This window comes from Centruroides sculpturatus, unplaced genomic scaffold (assembly GCF_000671375.1).
Source record: "Centruroides sculpturatus isolate CEXI.00-Female unplaced genomic scaffold, Cexi_2.0 scaffold1078, whole genome shotgun sequence".
Lineage (NCBI taxonomy): Eukaryota > Metazoa > Arthropoda > Arachnida > Scorpiones > Buthidae > Centruroides > Centruroides sculpturatus.
In genome coordinates, this window is record NW_019385369.1 from 146,564 (window position 1) to 166,483 (window position 19,920).

Below are 19,920 nucleotides of genomic sequence, written 5' to 3' on the forward strand. Positions count from 1 at the left end.
CATGAATGCAGATGTTGCAATCAAATACAGGCCAAACATCTTTCAACATTAAACTGTAATTTTTTTTATTATTGATAAATTTTATTTATTTAAACATTACTGTACTGTTATCCATAGTCAAAGAAGGCAGAATTTCATTTTGTGACTGAAAGAAATGTATTTCTTGTATATTCAGAAAACAATCTTAAGAATTAATATTGACAAACCTCTGAACTCTAGTTGATCTTGTTCTTCATCCTAAAAAAAATTTAAAACATATAATTAATCATTTTTGTTTTTATTATTTCAATTGCATAAACTATATATTTCATTGTGAATGTGTCTCTTTAATCCGATTTTCAGTTTGGTAGACTATCATATACAGCTTTCCTGAAAGCTGTATAACGAAATAGCAGCTGCCATAAGTGATTTTTTGAAAGTATATATTTCATGTAAATTATTTCATAATTATCATAAATATATTATTTATATCTTGAATTTCAATTACTCAATAACCTAAATTCTAATTCATTCATTGATAACTTATTCAAATAGTACATACATACATACAAAACGACTTCTAACAACTTAACACTGCGTTGAGTAATAACAATCCAAGAAACCTTTTTTTATAACAGTATTTTGTTCGTAACAAACTTCACAAACGTTTTCGACCTCCATCAAGGTCTGCTTCAGGTGGTGACTAAACGATGTCTCCTCTTGACTGTTGGAACAATGACACCCGAGATGTAAATAATTGCGCGTATCGTGTTTCACCCCTCTGCTTGTCCCAGTTTGAATTCTTCGAACAAATATCTCCACGCCTGCACGATCGTTTCACCATCTTTAAAGTTGATGCAGGTGCCCCCAATGTTGGCCTTATAAATCTCCCAGACCTCCAGGTGACGGATGTGATCAATATGAAACGCCTGTCTGATTACTCTGGTGTTTTGGAAGTCCGCCCGGATTTCAGGGTCGGTAACATAGGTTGACAAGGTGCACCACCACCTTGTTGACCTACGTTACACCAAACAGGCACACCACCGCCTTGTTGACCTACATTACCAACCCTGAAATCTGGGCGGACTTCCAAAACACCAGAGTAATCAGACAGGCGTTTCACATCCGTCACCTGGAGGCCTGGGAGATTTATAAAGCCAACATGGGGAGCACCTGCATCAACTTTAAAGATGGTGAAACGATCGCGCAGACGTGGAGGTATTTGTTCGAAGAATTTAAACCAGGACAAGTGGAGGAGTGAAACGCGATACACGCAATTATTTACATCTCGGGCGTCATCGTTCCAATGGTCAAGAGGAGACACCGTTTAGTCACCACCTGAAGCAGACCTCGGTGGAGGTCAAAAACATTTGTGGNTAGTATTTGTTCGAAGAATTTAAACCAGGACAAGTGGAGGAGTGAAACGCGATACACGCAATTATTTACATCTCGGGCGTCATCGTTCCAATGGTCAAGAGGAGACACCGTTTAGTCACCACCTGAAGCAGACCTCGGTGGAGGTCAAAAACATTTGTGAAGTTTGTTACGAACAAAACACTGTTATAAAAAAAAGGTTTTGTGGATTGTTAGTACATATATATATACATACATACATATGTATATATTTGTACTGTTTGAGTAAGTTAATAAAAATATACATATTTTCAAAATATGTAATTACAGGTAGCCCTCGGTTTATGCTGCAGTTCCGTTCCTACAAAAGCCAGCGCAAATCGAATTGACGTAAAATGAACCCATATTTACAGTGAGGTATAGGGTTAGGTTCTACATAAGTGAAAAATAAGCAAATAATTTTGTTTATTAATACAATATAATACAAAATACAGTCATACCCCGACTTACGCAAACCTGGAGTTACACGATTTTCAAATCTCGTCAATTCGTCTTTTGTTTGAGCACCATGCAACCCTTGATTACTCACTCTTCCCACACTATGGTTCGGCTTACATGTTCGGATGTGTCGCGCGGAATCGACGCATAGCTACAATTTATTTTGTGTAATTTATTTCTGTTTGTTATATCTATGGAGACTTGAGAGACTCTATGTGATGATTTCTTGTAACCCTGAACGAACCAAAAGGCGAGATAAGATTAACGAGAACATTTATTAGCTTACATACATCCGACTTGGATTTTACACAAAAGGCATCTGCAATCGTAAACAATTGACGAAAAAAGTATACATTTATCAGATAATAAACAAAGATAATAAACTCATTTTGTAAACAATTTACCTTTTGTATATACAACTGACAAGATTACCTTTCAAATTATAAACAGACTCGATCTCAAGCGGTCTTTTGATCGTCGGACATACAAAAGAAATGAACAGATGGCGCCTAACTTAAGCGCGGTTTACAATAACGAATATGATTAATCTTAACACTCTACTATGTCATCCAAACGAAGTAGAACTGATTCTTCTGCATCAAACAAGAAAAGAAAAACTTTATCTTTGGAATGTAAAGTTAACATTATTAAAGACTTCGATACAAAAATGAAAATTTGTAAATTGGCAAAGAAGTTTGATCTACCGGAATCGACGGTCAGAACAACTATAAAAGGTAAAGAAAAAATTCTCGAAGCTGTAAAAAATGCTCAATCTTTAAATTCAAGCATCATTCGTAAACGTCACGGTATTATCGCTGAGATGGAAACAATGTTAAAATTATGGTTTGATAATCAAGTTAATGTGAAAAATTGTATAATAATATAATTTGTTATACATACAGTATGTATTATCTAAGATTTTATTAAACATTTTTTTCTAAATTATTGTTTTCTTTAGTCTCCGGTCCCAATAAAAATAATTTGTATGTATTTAAATGCAAAATTATACCCCGACTTACGCGGTTATCGCTCAGTCCCACCTATCGCGTAAGTCCGGGGTATGACTGTACATATATTATAAATTTAATTTTTAAAAAATCTTAAGAAAAACAAATGATATTTCAAAGTTTCAAATCTCTTACATTTTTTGGAAAAAAGTATTCATTTGTAATTGCTTAGATTTTTCTTTTCTTTCATTAATAATTTCAGAATATGATCGAATGGATGCGATGATGCTCTTCTTTACATTTGCACTTTGCTCCCAATCATTGTCTAACTCACAAAGTTCATCCGTCAAACTTTCCATAATTGAAAGGATACGCTAACCCGAAATAGAGCTACAGACGAGCAGAGATGCTGATTGGTTGACCACCGGCTGCCGTAGTACATATATAAGATCAGTTTGGGCAGGAAAATTGAAGTTAGTTTTGTCTTGCTAAGTAGAGTTAGATATCATCTGACTGACAAGAAGTAGATTTGTCTGGCCAACAAGAAGTAGATTTCATCTCACTAATGATAATTTGTGATCACCAGAAGTGCTACTGTGTCATAAGGTGTTTTCCTGAACGAACTGATACGGGATACGAACTATTCACATTCATTAGCACTCTGGATTCTGACTCATTTATTGGACTATTAAGTTTAATAACTTGACTTGTGGGAACCCAAACATTTAGTATTTTAATATTAATTTAATGCAAATGTATACATATCCAATAATATTAAACAGAAAAAATAAATATATTCAATAAAAATCTTTATTTTAATGAATGTACAATGTTGTGGCTCAGTAAATACGTCAACACTGAAACAAAAATCAGTCTGGCATAGGGAAAATCAGAGAATTACACCGCAAAACAGCAAATTGCGCAGCGGTGTTATTGTGAATCGGCATAAACCGAGGGCTACCTGTATAATAATTTTTAATTTTTTAATGAAAATGACAACACATTACAAAGTTGGAAAAAAAACTTTAAGACTAAAGGACAAAAATTATAAATATAATAATAAATATAATTTTTTCAATTTCTATGAAAATATGAAATGATCAAAAAGTTTCTAAATGAGAGCTATAGGGCTTGGGGGTTCATTACATTTAAAAGTAATCACCACTGACATTAAAGATATTGTCCCATTAATAAATCAGCCATGTTCAGTAACGCAGAATTCTTAATAAATCTAGTTATGCTGCAATGTTGAACTCGTTTCTAACTACTGCTTGACTCCTCCCACTGCTAGAATTCTAGCTAGTTCAGTCAGCTTCTTTTATCTATGCTAACTTCTACTAGTGATGTGATTGTTTTTGTCTCTTCATATGATTTGCAAGGTGGCTGCTTGTGTTGGACTAAACATATTCTATTATAACAATCACAAAGTTATTCTCTCATTCTAAATCATTAACTCATTCTAAAAATGAATTTGAAATGTTAAATTATCATACATCGGTATAACAGATTCAGAATACATTTTAACGAATGATAATGGTCCATTTTGTTGATTACAATTAATAATTGCTTCATTAATTTGTTTGCAATCTAATTTTAACTTTGTCCACCATTCTACCCAGTTGTCTAACAATAATCGTTCAATGATGCTCAGAACATTCTTAGCTCCGTCCACTAAGCCACTCAGAATTCTAACTTAGGTGTTCTGTGTTACTGAACCTGGCCCAGATTAACAATGCCTATCTAGTAGAAGTTGATTGGCTGCTTCATAAAATATTTGATACAGCCCTCTTTACATCATACAACTGGTTCTTTCAGAGACTTTTTCAGTAGACCAAAGGGGTTTCCCATTTAAGGATGTCCAACTTCTGCTTGACAACATTATCAGCATAAGAGTATGTATTGTTGCAACCAATTTTGCACACAATTCCACAATGGTGGTTTTGGACATGTATGCATCCTTGTGCATCATCATTATTCTTTGATGAACATCCCACTTAAGATTAATTTTTTTTTATATTTATAAACCAGTATATTAAAATTTTAATACATTGGCTTATAGATGAATGTCCATTGGTTTATATCCTTTTGTAGCCAAAAACAAGGCAAAAGTGCACTTATATGATTGAGACATATTTAGTAGCAATGATGCCATCAATATATGTATGGCATAAACCACATACAATTCTGAGTGCAATGAAAATCTTACTAATCACACAGCTAGATTAGTGGTTTCATATCAGTTCACACTGGTCATGGCATGCATCATACATGCAACTGCAGTGCTATTGAATGGAAACTTTTTGAACATCTCTTATATTGACCAACCATAATCATTTTTGCAACCAAAATCTGCTTTTCTACTATATGTCGTCATCTAGAAAAGTAAAATTTATTACTACTTATAAAAAACAAAACATAAATGGATAACAAATTTTAACATAGAGGCCAACAGTATAAATACTAACTTGTAAGATAAGAAGTGGCTTTTCTTCAAATACAGACAAAATTGAACTTAATGGAATTGTGTTGTTTCATTTTAATTTAATTAATTTAATGTTATAGCCATGCTAAATTTTTTACATGACATGTAAAAAATTTAGCATGGCTATTGTATGGATCGTAAATTAGTTGTAATATTTAAACAGATTAAAAAGATTGATTTCTTAACAAGTCAAAAATGTTTAGATTCATCATTTTGTTAAAAAAAAAAAAACAATCCTAAATTGGTTAACCATTTTGTAAACTAAATTTCTTTACATTGTTCTTTACATTAGATTTTAAAATATTCAGTTCATACTTTCATCTATAATTTTTCTATTAGCTACTCAACTCCAAGTTATAAATGCAAAGTATGATAAGTGTAACATATTTAACTATGAGAATAAATTTTTCCCTGATATTTGCCTTTATCATAGCAAAGAGTTTAATCTCAGTTGGGAAGTATTTTATCTCAGAATTAATCTAGAAAATTTTCATGCCTTTTAATTAAAAGCATTTAAATCTGTTCTTTTATTTACATAAGACGCTTTCCAATTATCCAAACATTTATTCTTCACAACATTTTGTATTATTTCTATTGTAGGTCTCTCAGCTTTATCTGGATTAGAAAGTAAAACTTAGAACACTTCCAAACGTAAACACAGTAAAACCTCACTTACTGCACATGTATTAATATAAATCAAACTTCATCTTGGTTGATATTTATCCCAATTAACATGGCCAACAGAACAAGAAAATCCCACATTCCTAAATTCAACCTATTTTTTTAAAATTTAAACAGAATTGAGCTTTGTTTTTATAGTTTTGAAAAATCCATATTAGCATCCATTTTAACAACTGAAATCCATATTAAACATTTAACAGTACTCTACAGTTCTGTATATCTAATTTCTCATAACCCCACTTAAGTGGCTAGAAATTGTGTATCCCAAAGGTTTAGTGAGGTTTTACTGTTAGGATATTTCTGTCATTATATTTGTTTTTTAAGATGTTAATTATATATTTTATTTTGAATACATTCATGTAAGACTCTTTAAAAATGTAACTTTTCAAAAAATGTACAAGTGACAGTTGTTTCTTGATAAAATTTTACAATTTGACTGTACAATTTTAGCTGTTACTTCTTTTGATTTGAAACTTATCACCTTTATATTAGGCTGGAATCTGATTGTTTTTTTTGGATTTTATCAACCGAATTACTCTCAATTGTTTGTTGTTTATAAGATCAAACTGCACAAATGGTCAGTTCTGATTCATTTATATTCATTCTTCATTTCTTGAAATTCTCATTTTGCATTCATTTATGTTGTTTGCATTTAGTTTTTATGTGTTTATTCTATATATAATTTTAATTTGATATTTTTGTACTAAAAACAAGTGATTTTGGTTAAAAATGATTAAATATGACAAGTATTCATGCATTTTCAATTATATATAAATGCATGGTTATAAGTCTAACCAAACCTGTTCATTTCTAATACTCAAATCTTGCGTATAACTACTTTGTTATGCGAAATATTTTTCTATTGAGTGTAAAATGTATGTTCGACAGATGCTATACGCAATGTACAAGTTTATTAAATACTAAAATTTTATACTTTTTAGTTTAATTTCTAGATAATGTTAAGAATTTTATAAATTTTATTATAATTATGTAATTAGAAAATTTCTTACGTGAAAATCTAAGTTTCCAGAACTTAATCGAGGAATATCCAGTCTTCTGTCCATTTTATGTTTATGTGACGTGCCGTAATACGTGTTGCCAGTTCATAGCTTTAAAAAAATTTACTTTCTTACAATCAAAATAATTTTATTAATAATTCAAAAAAAATTTTGTATAATTGTTATTTGGCAAATAATAAAATTTTGCTTCTTTAATATTATTATTATTTTGCCAAATGATAACTGAAGTATATAGCTCATGTCCGCGCGATAGTTAGGGGTTGAAATATCGATATTACCGGTTTTCTGTTCGATTTTCAAAATCGAAATACCGGTATTATACTAACATTAATACTGATTTTTGCTAATTTTAAAAATACAAATATTACCTTACAATTATTTTAGTTACCTAATTTCACTTAATTGAAGTCATGCGTTATACATTTTTATTTTAACACATTACACGTTTATTTGCTGTACACATTTATATGTACTGTACAGTACAGAACAGGACCAAAGAAGAGAAGTGTCCGCGGTTTCTCAGCTTATTAATCGGGCAGCGAAGCCCTTGGGCGCTGAACTTGACTCGCCCTTTACTAGCTGTTGTGAGACATGACGTGACAGTTACAAACATAAAGAAAACCCGAAAAACACATGGCCAGCCCGTTGATCGGTCTTCAGTGGTTTTATCTATTCGTCCATTGGTGGACGGTAGCCTACAGGACAAAATGAGCCAAAAATGAAAAAAATATATATAGTGTGTTGTGCCATAAGTCTAAACCATACGGGTTATGATGATCTTTGTTTATACTTTTACGGATAAAGCACAGTGCTGAACAAGGATGAATAAATTACTTTGATGGTGGGGACCACAGTCTTTTTTCAATTCTGGTTTTATCCGCCATGTGAGAACTAAGAAGGCCTTTTTCTCAAGGTATGAGAAAAATGGGGAAGACTAGCTAATGAAGGATGAAGTCCAGCATACTTAAAAAGGACCGCTCATAAAAAACTTCTGGAGTGTTTCGACCGCCGGATTCGATCCCAAATGTCCCAGAGCGGTAATCTGACCATCTTAACCCCTTAATTGCCTCATCCGTCCGGCCGTCGGGACTACCGGTCAGCTGGAAGAGTTTAATACACTACATTCAGACCGTTTTATGTGATTGGTGAGATGTGCATCCTCTTAACTAGCTGTTACCCGCGACTTCGCCCGCGCGGATTTTTCAGCAAACACCATTTATATTCAGTATTTCAACAACCATAGTAATTGTCATATAACACCTACCACTGAGAATGATGAGAATTGCTGAGAATCAAACGAACTGTTTTCAATTTGATCAATTTTCTGGAACGTTTACAATCGTTCTGTAATCGAACCAATATGCAATAACAAATTCGAATTTAAAACGGTTCGAACATTTGGTTAAAAAAATCTAAATATATAAAAATATTTAAAACAACGTCTGAAATGTTATCAATTCAATACACTCAAGTACTCAATGAAGATTAAACATAGTTGAAAACAAAAAATTGCATTTAAAATAGTACAGTAGCAGCCGTTCTTCAGGTTAAGCTTTAATGCTCTTCCTTTCTCCTCACGGGGGAATTTCGAAAAATCTCTTCTTAGTGCGCGTTTTCATGACGTACCTTAACTATGTACCAAATTTCACCTCTTTAGGTTCAACGGTTTGCTCTGGGCGATGATGAATCAATCACTCAGTCAGGACAAGTAATTTTATATACAGTAAAACCTGTCTATGGCAACCACTCACGGTTCCTTCAAAAAGTGGTCTTTTAGACAGGTGGTCGTCGAATACAGGTGGTGCTGTATACCGTATTTCCGTACATATTTTGCGCACTTTTTAGCCATTTCTACTAAGCAAAACTCCAGGTGAGCAAAAATAAGCGAATTTTTTCAACGATAGGGCTATATTGGTATTGTATTTTATTCTTATCGGATAACCCGATTTACAGGAGTCGTCATGATATTATAAGACAGATTTAACACCAATATTTTAAAGATTAATACAATACTCGCATTTTCTCGATTATAATGCACACTTTCTTTTTTCCGACTTAATTAATTCGACTCGGTTCTTTTCGTTCGCTCCTCAGTTACGTGTATTACGTCATCAATATACAAGCGCGTCCTATCTCTCCATCACTTTGCTTTTGGTTTTCGTTAGTTTAATCTTATTTTAACTTTAAAAATACTGTATTTTTTAATATTTAATATTTTCTTAATTAATTAAGTACAATAAGAAAAATTATTAATTAATAATAAAACGATTTTATTATTTTTTCTCATTATACGATTTCATTACAATCGCGGAATCGAAAAAGGAAGTAAAACTGATTTTTGCATTAATGCGTTTATTGTTTTTTGAATATTTTGCCTGCGAAAATTACTTGGATATTATTTTTCTAAAAATATCGTGGAAATAAGGTAGGTTGATACAGAAACTATTTATCGCACGTGTACTGTATATGAGCTTCAAAATAAATAAATAAAAATAGATTTTATCAAACGATGAGATCAGCCGATTAATTATATCGTGTACAATATTTTACACCCCCAAGGAAAATATTGTAAGTCTAGGGTAAAATAAATTTTGTTTTCCCACAGTTAAACTTCGCCGCTAATTGCTGTTGTGATAACTTTAATACGATCTTCTAACGACAGCACTTTGCATTTCGGACATTTTCCGACAAACTGAAATGAATTTCCTTTGTTGCTAGACTAATTTATTAACACCTGCATCTAACTAATTTCAAGGGTGGGAGAAGTGCCCGAGATGGGTTCGAACGAGAGTTTAGACTAATTCATTATATTAGGAGGTGGAAACTTTGTTGAGATGGGTTCTTACAATAGTTTAGACCAGATACATTCGCGAAATTGGTCTCTTATTACAGTTGTTGTATGTTGTTTCGGACCAAAAATCGATGCCCGCGGTCGTGTTACACAGGTGGTCGTTTAATACAGATAACTTATACGAAGACTCTATGGATAAACTCCGTGCCAGAAATTTTCGCCCGTTTTGACGGGTGCCTGTCGAATGCAGGTGGTCGCCTAAGCAGTTTTCACTGTATTTAGATTAGACGAGTGAAATTTCTGAACTCAAAAAAAAAAAAGAAAGAAAAAAAGAGGGCGTTTTGTTTTTCGTTTAAAAAAGAGAAACAGACGATGACGGTTACAAAAGGCGGGAAAAAGAACATTAAAACACGAATACAAAAATTCAAGGAATTTTTACTCGTTTGGCCTATATATATATAATTTAGATATTTTAATATATCATGAAAAGTCATTAATAATAATAATAATAAATTACTACTACTATTTTTGGTTGACAACAGCAAAGAAGTGTTTTGAAAATGTAAGTATATAACCAACATTTTGGGAATATTTATAATATAAAAAGTATTTTGAAATATTGCAAAATTTGCAATTATAGTCAATATCAAAATTAAAGTTGGCAATTATTTAAATATTAATCGAATATTAATGAATCGTTAATTATTAAAGAGAAAAAGTGTTTCATTAGATCGACAATTAAAAGTGCTGAAGAATAGCCACGGAAAAATACATTAATGATATTAAACGAATTAAAAATTGATTTGCAATATACAGTTAAAAGTGAAAGGTTACCATATTATCCCATATTTACCATATTGATATCAATAATGAAAAACTTGCATGCTGAGGTCGTTCAAAACAAGCTGCAGAGAATGCATTAGCTGCAATTGGTTATGTTCATAACTCAACAAATATTTCAAATTTTTCTTGCCTGAATATTTCTAATAACATCAACAATTTTAAACAAGTTAATGATTTTGAAAGCCAAACAGATAACATTTTAAGTATTCTGAGAAAATAGATTGAGATAACATAATGAATAATGATGTAGAAGGAAAACACCCTGTTATGCTATTAAACGAACTTCATTCTGATTTAAAATTTAATTTAATAAAAGAAAATGAATTGGTTCTTTTGAAGAGGTTTGCAATGAGCATTGAAGTTGATATAAACTACAACACTATGCTAAGCAGAGACTTAATACACAATCCTTGCCAAGCACCTTAATTTGCTGAGATTGTTTATTTCCATACAAACTAATGTTTTCAACCTATTCGATAGGCCATCCGCAAGTTTCCATGACTTTTGGAATAACGGTTACAGTGTTCTGATATTACATTTGAAGGCTCTGATTGAACTAAAAAATTAGCCAAAGTTGCAGCTGTAAGATCAACTTTGTACACTTTGTGTGGTATTAATTTTCTAAAGAAAAATATGAATCAGGAATTTTTACCTGAAAAATATTTACTCTCTCAATCAACAAATAACAAGTAACAAATAGAATATATAGTGTTATTCATGAAACATTTCAAAAAATAATGGTTAACTATGAATATTACACAAAATGGAAAGTACTAGCCAGAATTGTCATGATGTGATTTAGAAATGGATAAAATAAAAATTTTTGCTATATGCACTGGCACAAAAAGCATTACTGTATTGGAAAAAGTATAAGTATGGATAGTACATCTTTGAATGATTGCCATGCCGAAGTACTTGTACAAAGATGTTTGAAAAACTTTCTGTATCGTCATTGAAAATTCATAGCTACTGGACAAAATAACAATTCAATCTTTATCGAAGATAAAAGAACAACCGGTTACCAACTCAAATCCAACATAAAATTTCATCTTTACGTTAGTGAGCCACTTTGTGGTGATGCAAGAATATATTTGCCTGAAGAATTTAGTCTCAAATCTTTACATTGTAGTGTTTGTGGGGTTTTGAGATCAAAAAATGAATTCAGAAAGGAATGTTTCTATATTACAACAGTAGAGTTAATAAAACATCAGGAACAACAGTATATACCAGTATATATGCAGGGAAATTAGAAAATGGATTTTCCTGCAGTTGAATTAATAGTTTCTGGGTCTTTAAATCCAACTAACTAATTAACACTGAAATTTTGAAGTATTACAAATTCATAATTTTCAGGATTTCTCATATAGCATATTTTAGGTTTTTCTTTTAAATGATAAGGTTCCAGCAAAATTTTAAGCAATTTCTCAAAATGACCCCACATAGCTCTAAATATATATCCAGGATAAATCACACTTCCAAAAATAATACTTTCCAGATATACTGGTTGTATGAAATAATTAAGCAGCAAACTTTATATTCCTAAAACTTTTCAGGTGGCAATTTTATCAGAACAGGACTTTGTTATAAACTGTTGTTCCTGATGTTTTATTAACTCTACTGTTGTAATATAGAAACATTCCTTTCTGAATTCATTTTTTGATCTCAAAACCCCACAAACACTACAATGTAAAGATTTGAGACTAAATTCTTCAGGAAAATATATTCTTGCATCACCACAAAGTGGCTCACTAACGTAAAGATGAAATTTTATGTTGGATTTGAGTTGGTAACCGGTTGTTCTTTTATCTTCAATAAAGATTGAATTGTTATTTTGTCCAGTAGCTATGAATTTTCAATGACGATACAGAAAGTTTTTCAAACATCTTTGTACAAGTACTTCGGCATGGCAATCATTCAAAGATATACTATCCATACTTATATTTTTTCCAATACAGTGGGGTGTAAAGCTAGTTCGCCTCCTCGTGGTGCACTCTGGATAACGTTTATTTGTGAACTAAATGAACTAGCAATTCTTGGTGTCCAAATAATCTGTAGGATCTCCTTGACAATACACATCTTTCAACTGATTTCTCATGACTCATTATCACAATGGTCCTTCTAAGGAACCCAGTAGAGAGACCTTGGACCTAAAATTAATATCTGTCAAATTAATATTGAAGGCATTAGTCGAGCAAAATGCCAATATTTACATAGAATTTATAAAGGATAACAAAATTGATGTAGTTGCAATTCAAGAGACACACTGAGAATGCACACCATCTTCAGGCAAGAGGTGTGATTCCTAGTTTTGAACTGATTGGATCAACTTACCACAAAACATACGGCATAGCAATATATGCCCATAGTGACATTGATGATGTCTGTTTTGTAAAGCAACTACTGATGACAACATTCATGTGGTTTCTTTACAGGTTGGCCAAATAACAATTAGCATTATCTATAAGCCTCCAGTTATAACTTGGCCACAACATGTCATACCACAATTACTCCATCCTGCTGTCTAGCTAGGAGACTTCAACAGTCACCATGAGTTCTGAAATACTGTGACACTGATCCAAATGGTAAAATGGTAATTAAATGGGCCAAAGAAAATAATCTCTACCTAATGTTTGATGCTAAAGATCGATGCACCTTCAAATCCAGTGCTTGGGGTCGTGAATATAACTCTGATTTATGCTCTGTGTCTTCAGATGAAAATAGACAACCATTACCAGCTACATGTACAGTTTTAGCTCACTTCCCTCATAGCCAGCACCACCCAATAATAATGGAAATTGGACTTAGTATTCCTACAATAAAATGTGTACCATGCCCAAGATGGAATTTTAGTAAGGCTGACTGGTTCTCTGAAATTCTTGATAAATGTTTGGGATGGATTCCACCTACATCCAATAACTTTAAAAGATTTATCAGAGCAGTGATTAGTATAGCCAAAAAATGTATATCTAGAGGATATCGCAAGATATATATCCCTAGATGGAGTGAAAAAGTGAATACCTGTATGCAAGGTTCCTAGAATCTAGTGACCTTGCATTTGGGGACGAACTACTTCACAGGTACCAGGCACCTTAAGTGGTTGAACACTGTCCAAAACCTGGATTTTACAAAGTCCAGTAGGAAGGCATGGTCCCTGCTTAGAAGATTGGGTGGGGCAACTGTCAAACCAGGTAGAGAAATTTTGGTTTACTCCAAATATTATTGCAGAACATATATTAAATACATCTAGAGCTCCTAGAGATTGTGAATTCACAACTAAGATAAAAAAAAAAGAACTTATGTCCCTCAAAACTAAGTGTATATATGATACTGCGTATTCACTACCCTTCGTTACTGAAGAAGTCTCCACTGCTCTTAAACAAATAAAAGCCAGTAAAGCCCCTGAAAATGATGGTATCCATCCTGAATTCTTGTTACACAGTGGCAAGTACACTAGGCAATGGAAGGCCTGCTTCTTAACTGACATATTACAGAAAGGTACTATTCCCTAGCTATGAAACAAGCTAAAATCATAGCTATTCTAAAACCTAGAAACCTAATAATAGACCAGAGAGTTACTGACCTATCTCACTCCTGAGTGTGATGTATAAGCTTTTAGAGAGACTTATTTACAACAGACTAACACAATTTTTGAGAGCATTCCAGTAGAACAGGCTGGTTTTTGTCCAAATAGGAGCTGTTCAGACCAGGTACTAACTAGCCTTTACAACCTTTATAGAAACTTGGCCTCTTTGTGCTCTCTGAGTGGTAAGGAGGCCTAAAACCACAAAAAAAAAAAAAAAGAACCTTTATAGAAGTTGGGTACCAAAGGCAACTAAAAACATGTGCGGTGTATATCGATCTCACTGTAGCATATGACACTGTCTGATGGAATGGCCTATTTAATAAGCTGCTTTGAGTGATACTCTGCTTGAAAATGGTTAAGTTGATTGACAAGATGTTAAAATAACCAATCCTTTCAAGTTATCCTGGGAAATTCAAGAAGTAAAGATAAGAAAACTAAATAATGGCCTACCTCAGGGATCTGTTTTGGTACCACTGCTTTTTAGCCTTCGCATAGCTAACTTCCCTCAAGCAACTGCAAAGAAATTTGGATATGCTGATGATTGGATGATCGCCATGAGACATAAAGACATTATGATAACTGAGAAGACTCTGACACAAGATCTGTCTACCTTAGGACAATATTTTTATCAGTGGAGACTTCGGCTGAGTACAACAAAAACTAAAGCTACATGCTCTCATCTTAATAACAAACTGGCAAATGAAGAATTAAAAATTTATTTTGAAAACAATCTACTGAAGGCAATGTTTCTTTGCAACATTTTCAAATTTTACTGGAACAAGATTCAAAACATACTACTGGATTGAAATTGTGCCCCAAGCTTACTTCCTCCCAGAGCCGGCTCTACCATAGGGTGAACGGAGCAGCCGCTCCAGGCACTAAATCCTAGGGGGGGCGCCTCAGTGGTAAAGAAAATTAAACGGTATAAATTAGGGGCAACCAAGGGGGCGCCATAATAGGATCTCGCTCTATCCTAAAATTTGCCTCGGGCCGGCACTGCTTCCTCCCATCTAAATCCAAACAGTTTTCAAAAGATAAATGCATGATTAGCAGCTCAGGTAAACAAAGTTAAGTAATAAAAAATTTCTATTTTTAATATCAGTTAGCACAATTGCTTAAGATTAAAATACTATGTTAAATTTATTGCAGCTTTTCAGTTATTCTGTTGTGCATGGATTGGAAGTCATACAACACTAAGGCTTTCTAACAAATGCAACAATTGCATTTGTGAAAAGAATTAATCAGCTGTTTGATGTTTTAAACAACAATTATCCAATCAGTCCATTAAGACATGAATCAGAGGACTTGATATAGTAAAGACAGATTTTTGTTCTTAGTTTTGTTTTTATATACATATTAAAACAAATTTATCATAAACTTTTCAGGTGATGGAAGATGCAATTAAATGACTTGATCAGTGGGAAGATTTAATTAATAACAGCTGTTGAAAATAATGTAAGAAAAAAGAATGGGGCTTTCTTAGAAAGCAGACTTGAAAATCTGAGGTTAACATTGGCCAGCATTCTGGAATTGTCAAAGTAGCTTTTGTCACAGAATGTATGTTATGTTTTAACTGATCTTTTAATCAAGATCCACTTGAGGTATATATCTGGATAATTGTGTAAGTTTATACAATCTTAATGTAAATATTTTGACTTCATAAGTTAAACTTGTATGATCTTCCTCTAAAGTTAATGGGCATTTTTACAATCCCCAGACTCTTCAAATAGAACATGTATTATATTTACTTCTAAATAGCAGATGCTGTCGTCCATAACCAACCTTACGAAAATGCAAAGTCTCACCTTCGATATTCTGAAAGAATTAATTACATACAAAATATTTTAAAACTAAAAGAATCAGTTCAAATACTCTTTCAGAGGATGAATTTTGATCGTAGGCATCGAATAAAGATGCTGAAAATAGGAATGGGGAGGAGGACAGGTTGTAAAAAGGCAAACAATACTCTATCCATTTGACAACTTAACCAGATTAGTGTTTTCTTATCATCACTTCAATCAGAGATCCCCCTATACCAGACTAAATTGAAAAATGTATTCATGTCAAAAAGTTCTCATGCTTTTTTGGCATTCTATCCTACTGATGATCTTTCAAATACTGGCATTAGGTAGTCAACTGCCAACATGTTCGTGAGATCCAAAATTAAATCAAATTTCACTACTAAATGAACTGTAACAAAAAAAATTTTATTATACATGGTCAGCCATTGTATCATACATCCATACTCTTTGGTGATGAAAGTTTGTTGCCTTGTCTATCTGTGTACTCTTTACAAATGTTGCCAGCCAACTCCAGTTAGGAATAGTATTGCCAGACAGTCTTCTGAATCTCTGGCAGTGGTGGCCAAGCTACTACCCCACCAGTGTTTGCAACAGAAAACAAGCAGGAAAGGATACATGCTGGCCAGTGTGTTGTTGGGTTGGCGCTGGGTTCTCTATGGCGTGGCGTATAGAGAAGCCAGCGCCAACCCAACAACACACTGGCCAACATGTATCCTTTCCTGCTTGTTTCCTGTTGCAAACACTGTGGGATAGTAGCTGGTTTCGGCATTGAAGACGTTGGGAGTAACCAGTCTGACTTGCTCTCTGTGAGAATAAAGGCCGGTTTTATTTTATCAATGGAAATTACAGTTTCTTTTGCCTTTTATGCTTAGAGCAAATGTCTTGTTATCACATGACAGGTCTTTGTAGGGTGATTTGGAGCCAATTCCGCAACTCTTTATATTAATCTTTATAGAAGAAAAGGCCGTAAAAGAGCCCAGAACATGTTCTGGGCTCTTTTACGGCCTTTTCTTCTATAAAGATTAATATAAAGAGTTGCGGAATNGATGTTAAAGTCTTTGCTACTCGGATGTCTTTTTGACATATCTTATACTTTATGCATGTTCTGGGCTCTTTTACGGCCTTATTCTTCCTAAAACATGCTTAAGAAAAACTGTTTTCGTTCCACGCGCTATGATGCAAAAAACGATTTTTAAATAACATTCGAAAACGAAAAATCAGTTAATTCGACAGAAATATTGTTCGAAAATTTTGAATATCCGAAATTTGTGAAACCGTCGGATAAGTATTTGAAAATCATAAGCTGTTGTATTCGATAGACCGCCTGAAGACGGTAGTTATATACTACTGAAAGTGCTAGCGGACGAGTTCATTTTCTAAAGTTGGACGAGTTCATTCTCCAAGACTCCACTCCTGTAACACCACAACACGTAAGTGTTATAATCATAGAATAACTTCGTTGGCGTGAAGTGTCATTGTATACTATATCTGTTTTCCTTTTTGAATATACTTCTGTTATCTCATCATGTAATTTCACAAGTGATTTAATATCAGACATCCTGTCAGATATGTAACAGGGGTCAAAAAGATCTTTGTGATCATGGAGGAGTCTTTGTCACATCCTACTGGATTCGATTGTGGGAGCAGAATCTACACAATACTGGTATACAGTCAACCCCCCTATAACACTGTTGATAATTCCGTTTTATATGAATTCAACCATAGCTGCTTGAATTGGAGCTGGTTCTGACTGTTGCTGCTGCATACTCTGACAAGGCTGCTGTCTCTTGGCATGTCCTCTTGCATGGCCTCTTGCATGGCCAACTGCTCTACCACCACCCTGTGGCTGATCTTTTGACTTTTGACATGGTCAAAGATTATTATTATACTTTATTATACATGGTCAGAGCAACCATATTGTACCGTACATCCATACTCTTTGGTGACAGACAGACAAGACAATGAACTTTCGCATGCTTTTTGCTTTTTACAAGTGTTGCCAGACAGTCTTCTGAATCTCTTGTGGCAGCAGCCACACTTTTAATGGTTTTCAGTAAACTACATAATTCATAAAATAATGTGTTTTTTTATGTAGTGGACCACAACAAACCATTGCTGAGTGAAAGGCAATGAATTGTCAATAACACTTTTCTCATTAATACCATCAGTTGAGTGTTGAACACAAGATTGTGTTATTAATTAAACACTTGGCTTTTTTTCCATCTTTATTCAGTTGATATGGGTACTTCTACACGTTTCGGGCACTTAGCCCTTCATCAGTCAACTAAGCAAGAAAGAACATATACAGTATTTGGAATATCACATCATACAAAGGTAAATTTTACAGAAATTTGTATGATGTGTTCCGAATACTCTATATATTCTTTCTTGCTTAGTTGACTGATGAGGGGCTAAGTGCCTGAATAGTGTAGAAGTACCTGTATCAACTGAATAAAGATGGAAAAAAAGCCAAGTGTTTAATTAATAACACAATCTTATATTCAACACTTAATAAAAAGTAAAACACGGTTTCAGAAAACACATAATACTGTCAGTGTTTTGTATATATATATGTGTGTATCTAAAAATTTTAAATTTAATGTATTTGTCTTAACTATATTGTTTGTATTGTAATATTTTGCATTCTCATTAAAATAATGGTAGTTTCTGCACTCAAAAGTCTTCTCTCTTTTCTGATTTAAGTTATTGAGAGTCTGCTGTATTTAATTTGGTCTACTATAATTTGTATAATATTTATATAGTTCATTAGTCAAGTTTTAGCTTGATAACTGTTCTAACCATATCATCTGATTATTTCTATAATTTAGGCTTGATTTTCTATATCATTTTATTTAATTATTATAAAAATCTTAAAAAAAAATATTGAGAAGAGTTTTGTGATATTTATAATTTATTAATTTTATTAGCTAAAAATAATTGATTTCCATTTAGAAAACTAACAAATATTAAATGAATAATTTTTTACATAAAAAAACTTAGTGTAAAATTACAAGTTGCAATGTGATTTAAACTTCTATTGTTCATTCTCCCATTCTTTAGGATTTATATCAAAATCTTTCATTTTTTGTAACATTCCAATCCATTGTCCAAATATTCCAAAATCAACAATTCTTTGATAGAAAGTCAAATATTGAGGTTTGAGATAAGAACACTGTGATGGATATAACTGACAGTCAGGATGATAATTGCCAATCCAAATAATAGAAAAAGCAATTAAATTAAGACGTCGAATTGTTCCTTCATTAACACATGCATTTAAATATTTCATATGATTATCAGCTGTAGGATTCCTAATAGCATCATTTAGTATCATAATATCATTTGTGTATGTTAATAGTTGATTTCTGAAGTCAGTTTCATCTGGATTTGTTTTAATAGCATATGCTGTTAAACCAATTCCTGGGAAGGAATACAAAAGCACTAAATTAATAAATTTATATTATTCTTTAAAAAAATGCATGAAATATCAACATTTCAGTTAAAAGGTTTGTAATTAAAAATACAAACAATTACAAATTGTTATAAATTAATTATAAATTTAAAAATATGTTTAATTTTAATAATAAAAATTCATATTTATTACATTGTAAAAAATTTTTATTTTTAAATTAGGAAAAAAATTTTAAAAATTCATTGTTGTGATATTTTAACATCAATTAAAATAATAATAATAATAATAATAATAATAACTCTCCCGTGGTCACCATGTGGCGAGTTCTACAAGTATTTAGGATTCCAACAGGCCAAACTAACAGAACATACACAAATAAAGCAAAGATTAATTAAAGAATACCAAAGTAGGTTAAATGCCATTCTCAAAACACAGCTAAATGCAAAACACACAGTTAAAGCAATAAACACATATGTCATCCCAGTACTCACATACTCTTTTGGAGTTATACATTGGACTCACACAGATCT

General features: G+C 32.7%; 2 protein-coding genes and 1 long non-coding RNA gene across 4 annotated transcripts in view; 1 reads left to right on the forward strand and 2 right to left on the reverse strand.

Annotated features, from left to right (window-relative positions):
- LOC111638223 (protein YIPF1-like) overlaps positions 1–7,071 on the reverse strand; it is a 25,920-nt gene extending 18,849 nt beyond the window's left edge. Inside the window, exons 1-2 of the mRNA XM_023383884.1 lie at positions 6,951–7,071; positions 207–237 (exon numbers count right to left, since the gene is read on the reverse strand). Coding sequence (XP_023239652.1) covers positions 207–237; positions 6,951–7,004 — 85 coding nt within the window. The 5' untranslated portion in view covers positions 7,005–7,071. The remainder of the gene's footprint in view (positions 1–206; positions 238–6,950) is intronic.
- A 2,262-nt stretch (positions 7,072–9,333) lies between these two features.
- Positions 9,334–16,566, forward strand: LOC111638221. Of its 2 annotated transcripts, none has more exons than XR_002758823.1 (3): positions 9,334–9,384; positions 15,326–15,489; positions 15,562–16,566. It is a non-coding gene; the product is annotated as an uncharacterized LOC111638221 (long non-coding RNA). The 2 variants fall into 2 exon arrangements; XR_002758824.1 differs by lacking the exon at positions 9,334–9,384 and adding an exon at positions 10,101–10,312.
- A 2,316-nt stretch (positions 16,567–18,882) lies between these two features.
- The window catches only part of LOC111638219 (mitochondrial import inner membrane translocase subunit Tim29-like), a 31,929-nt gene continuing 30,891 nt past the window's right edge, over positions 18,883–19,920 (reverse strand). Inside the window, exon 3 of the mRNA XM_023383883.1 lies at positions 18,883–19,398. Coding sequence (XP_023239651.1) covers positions 19,013–19,398 — 386 coding nt within the window. The 3' untranslated portion in view covers positions 18,883–19,012. The remainder of the gene's footprint in view (positions 19,399–19,920) is intronic.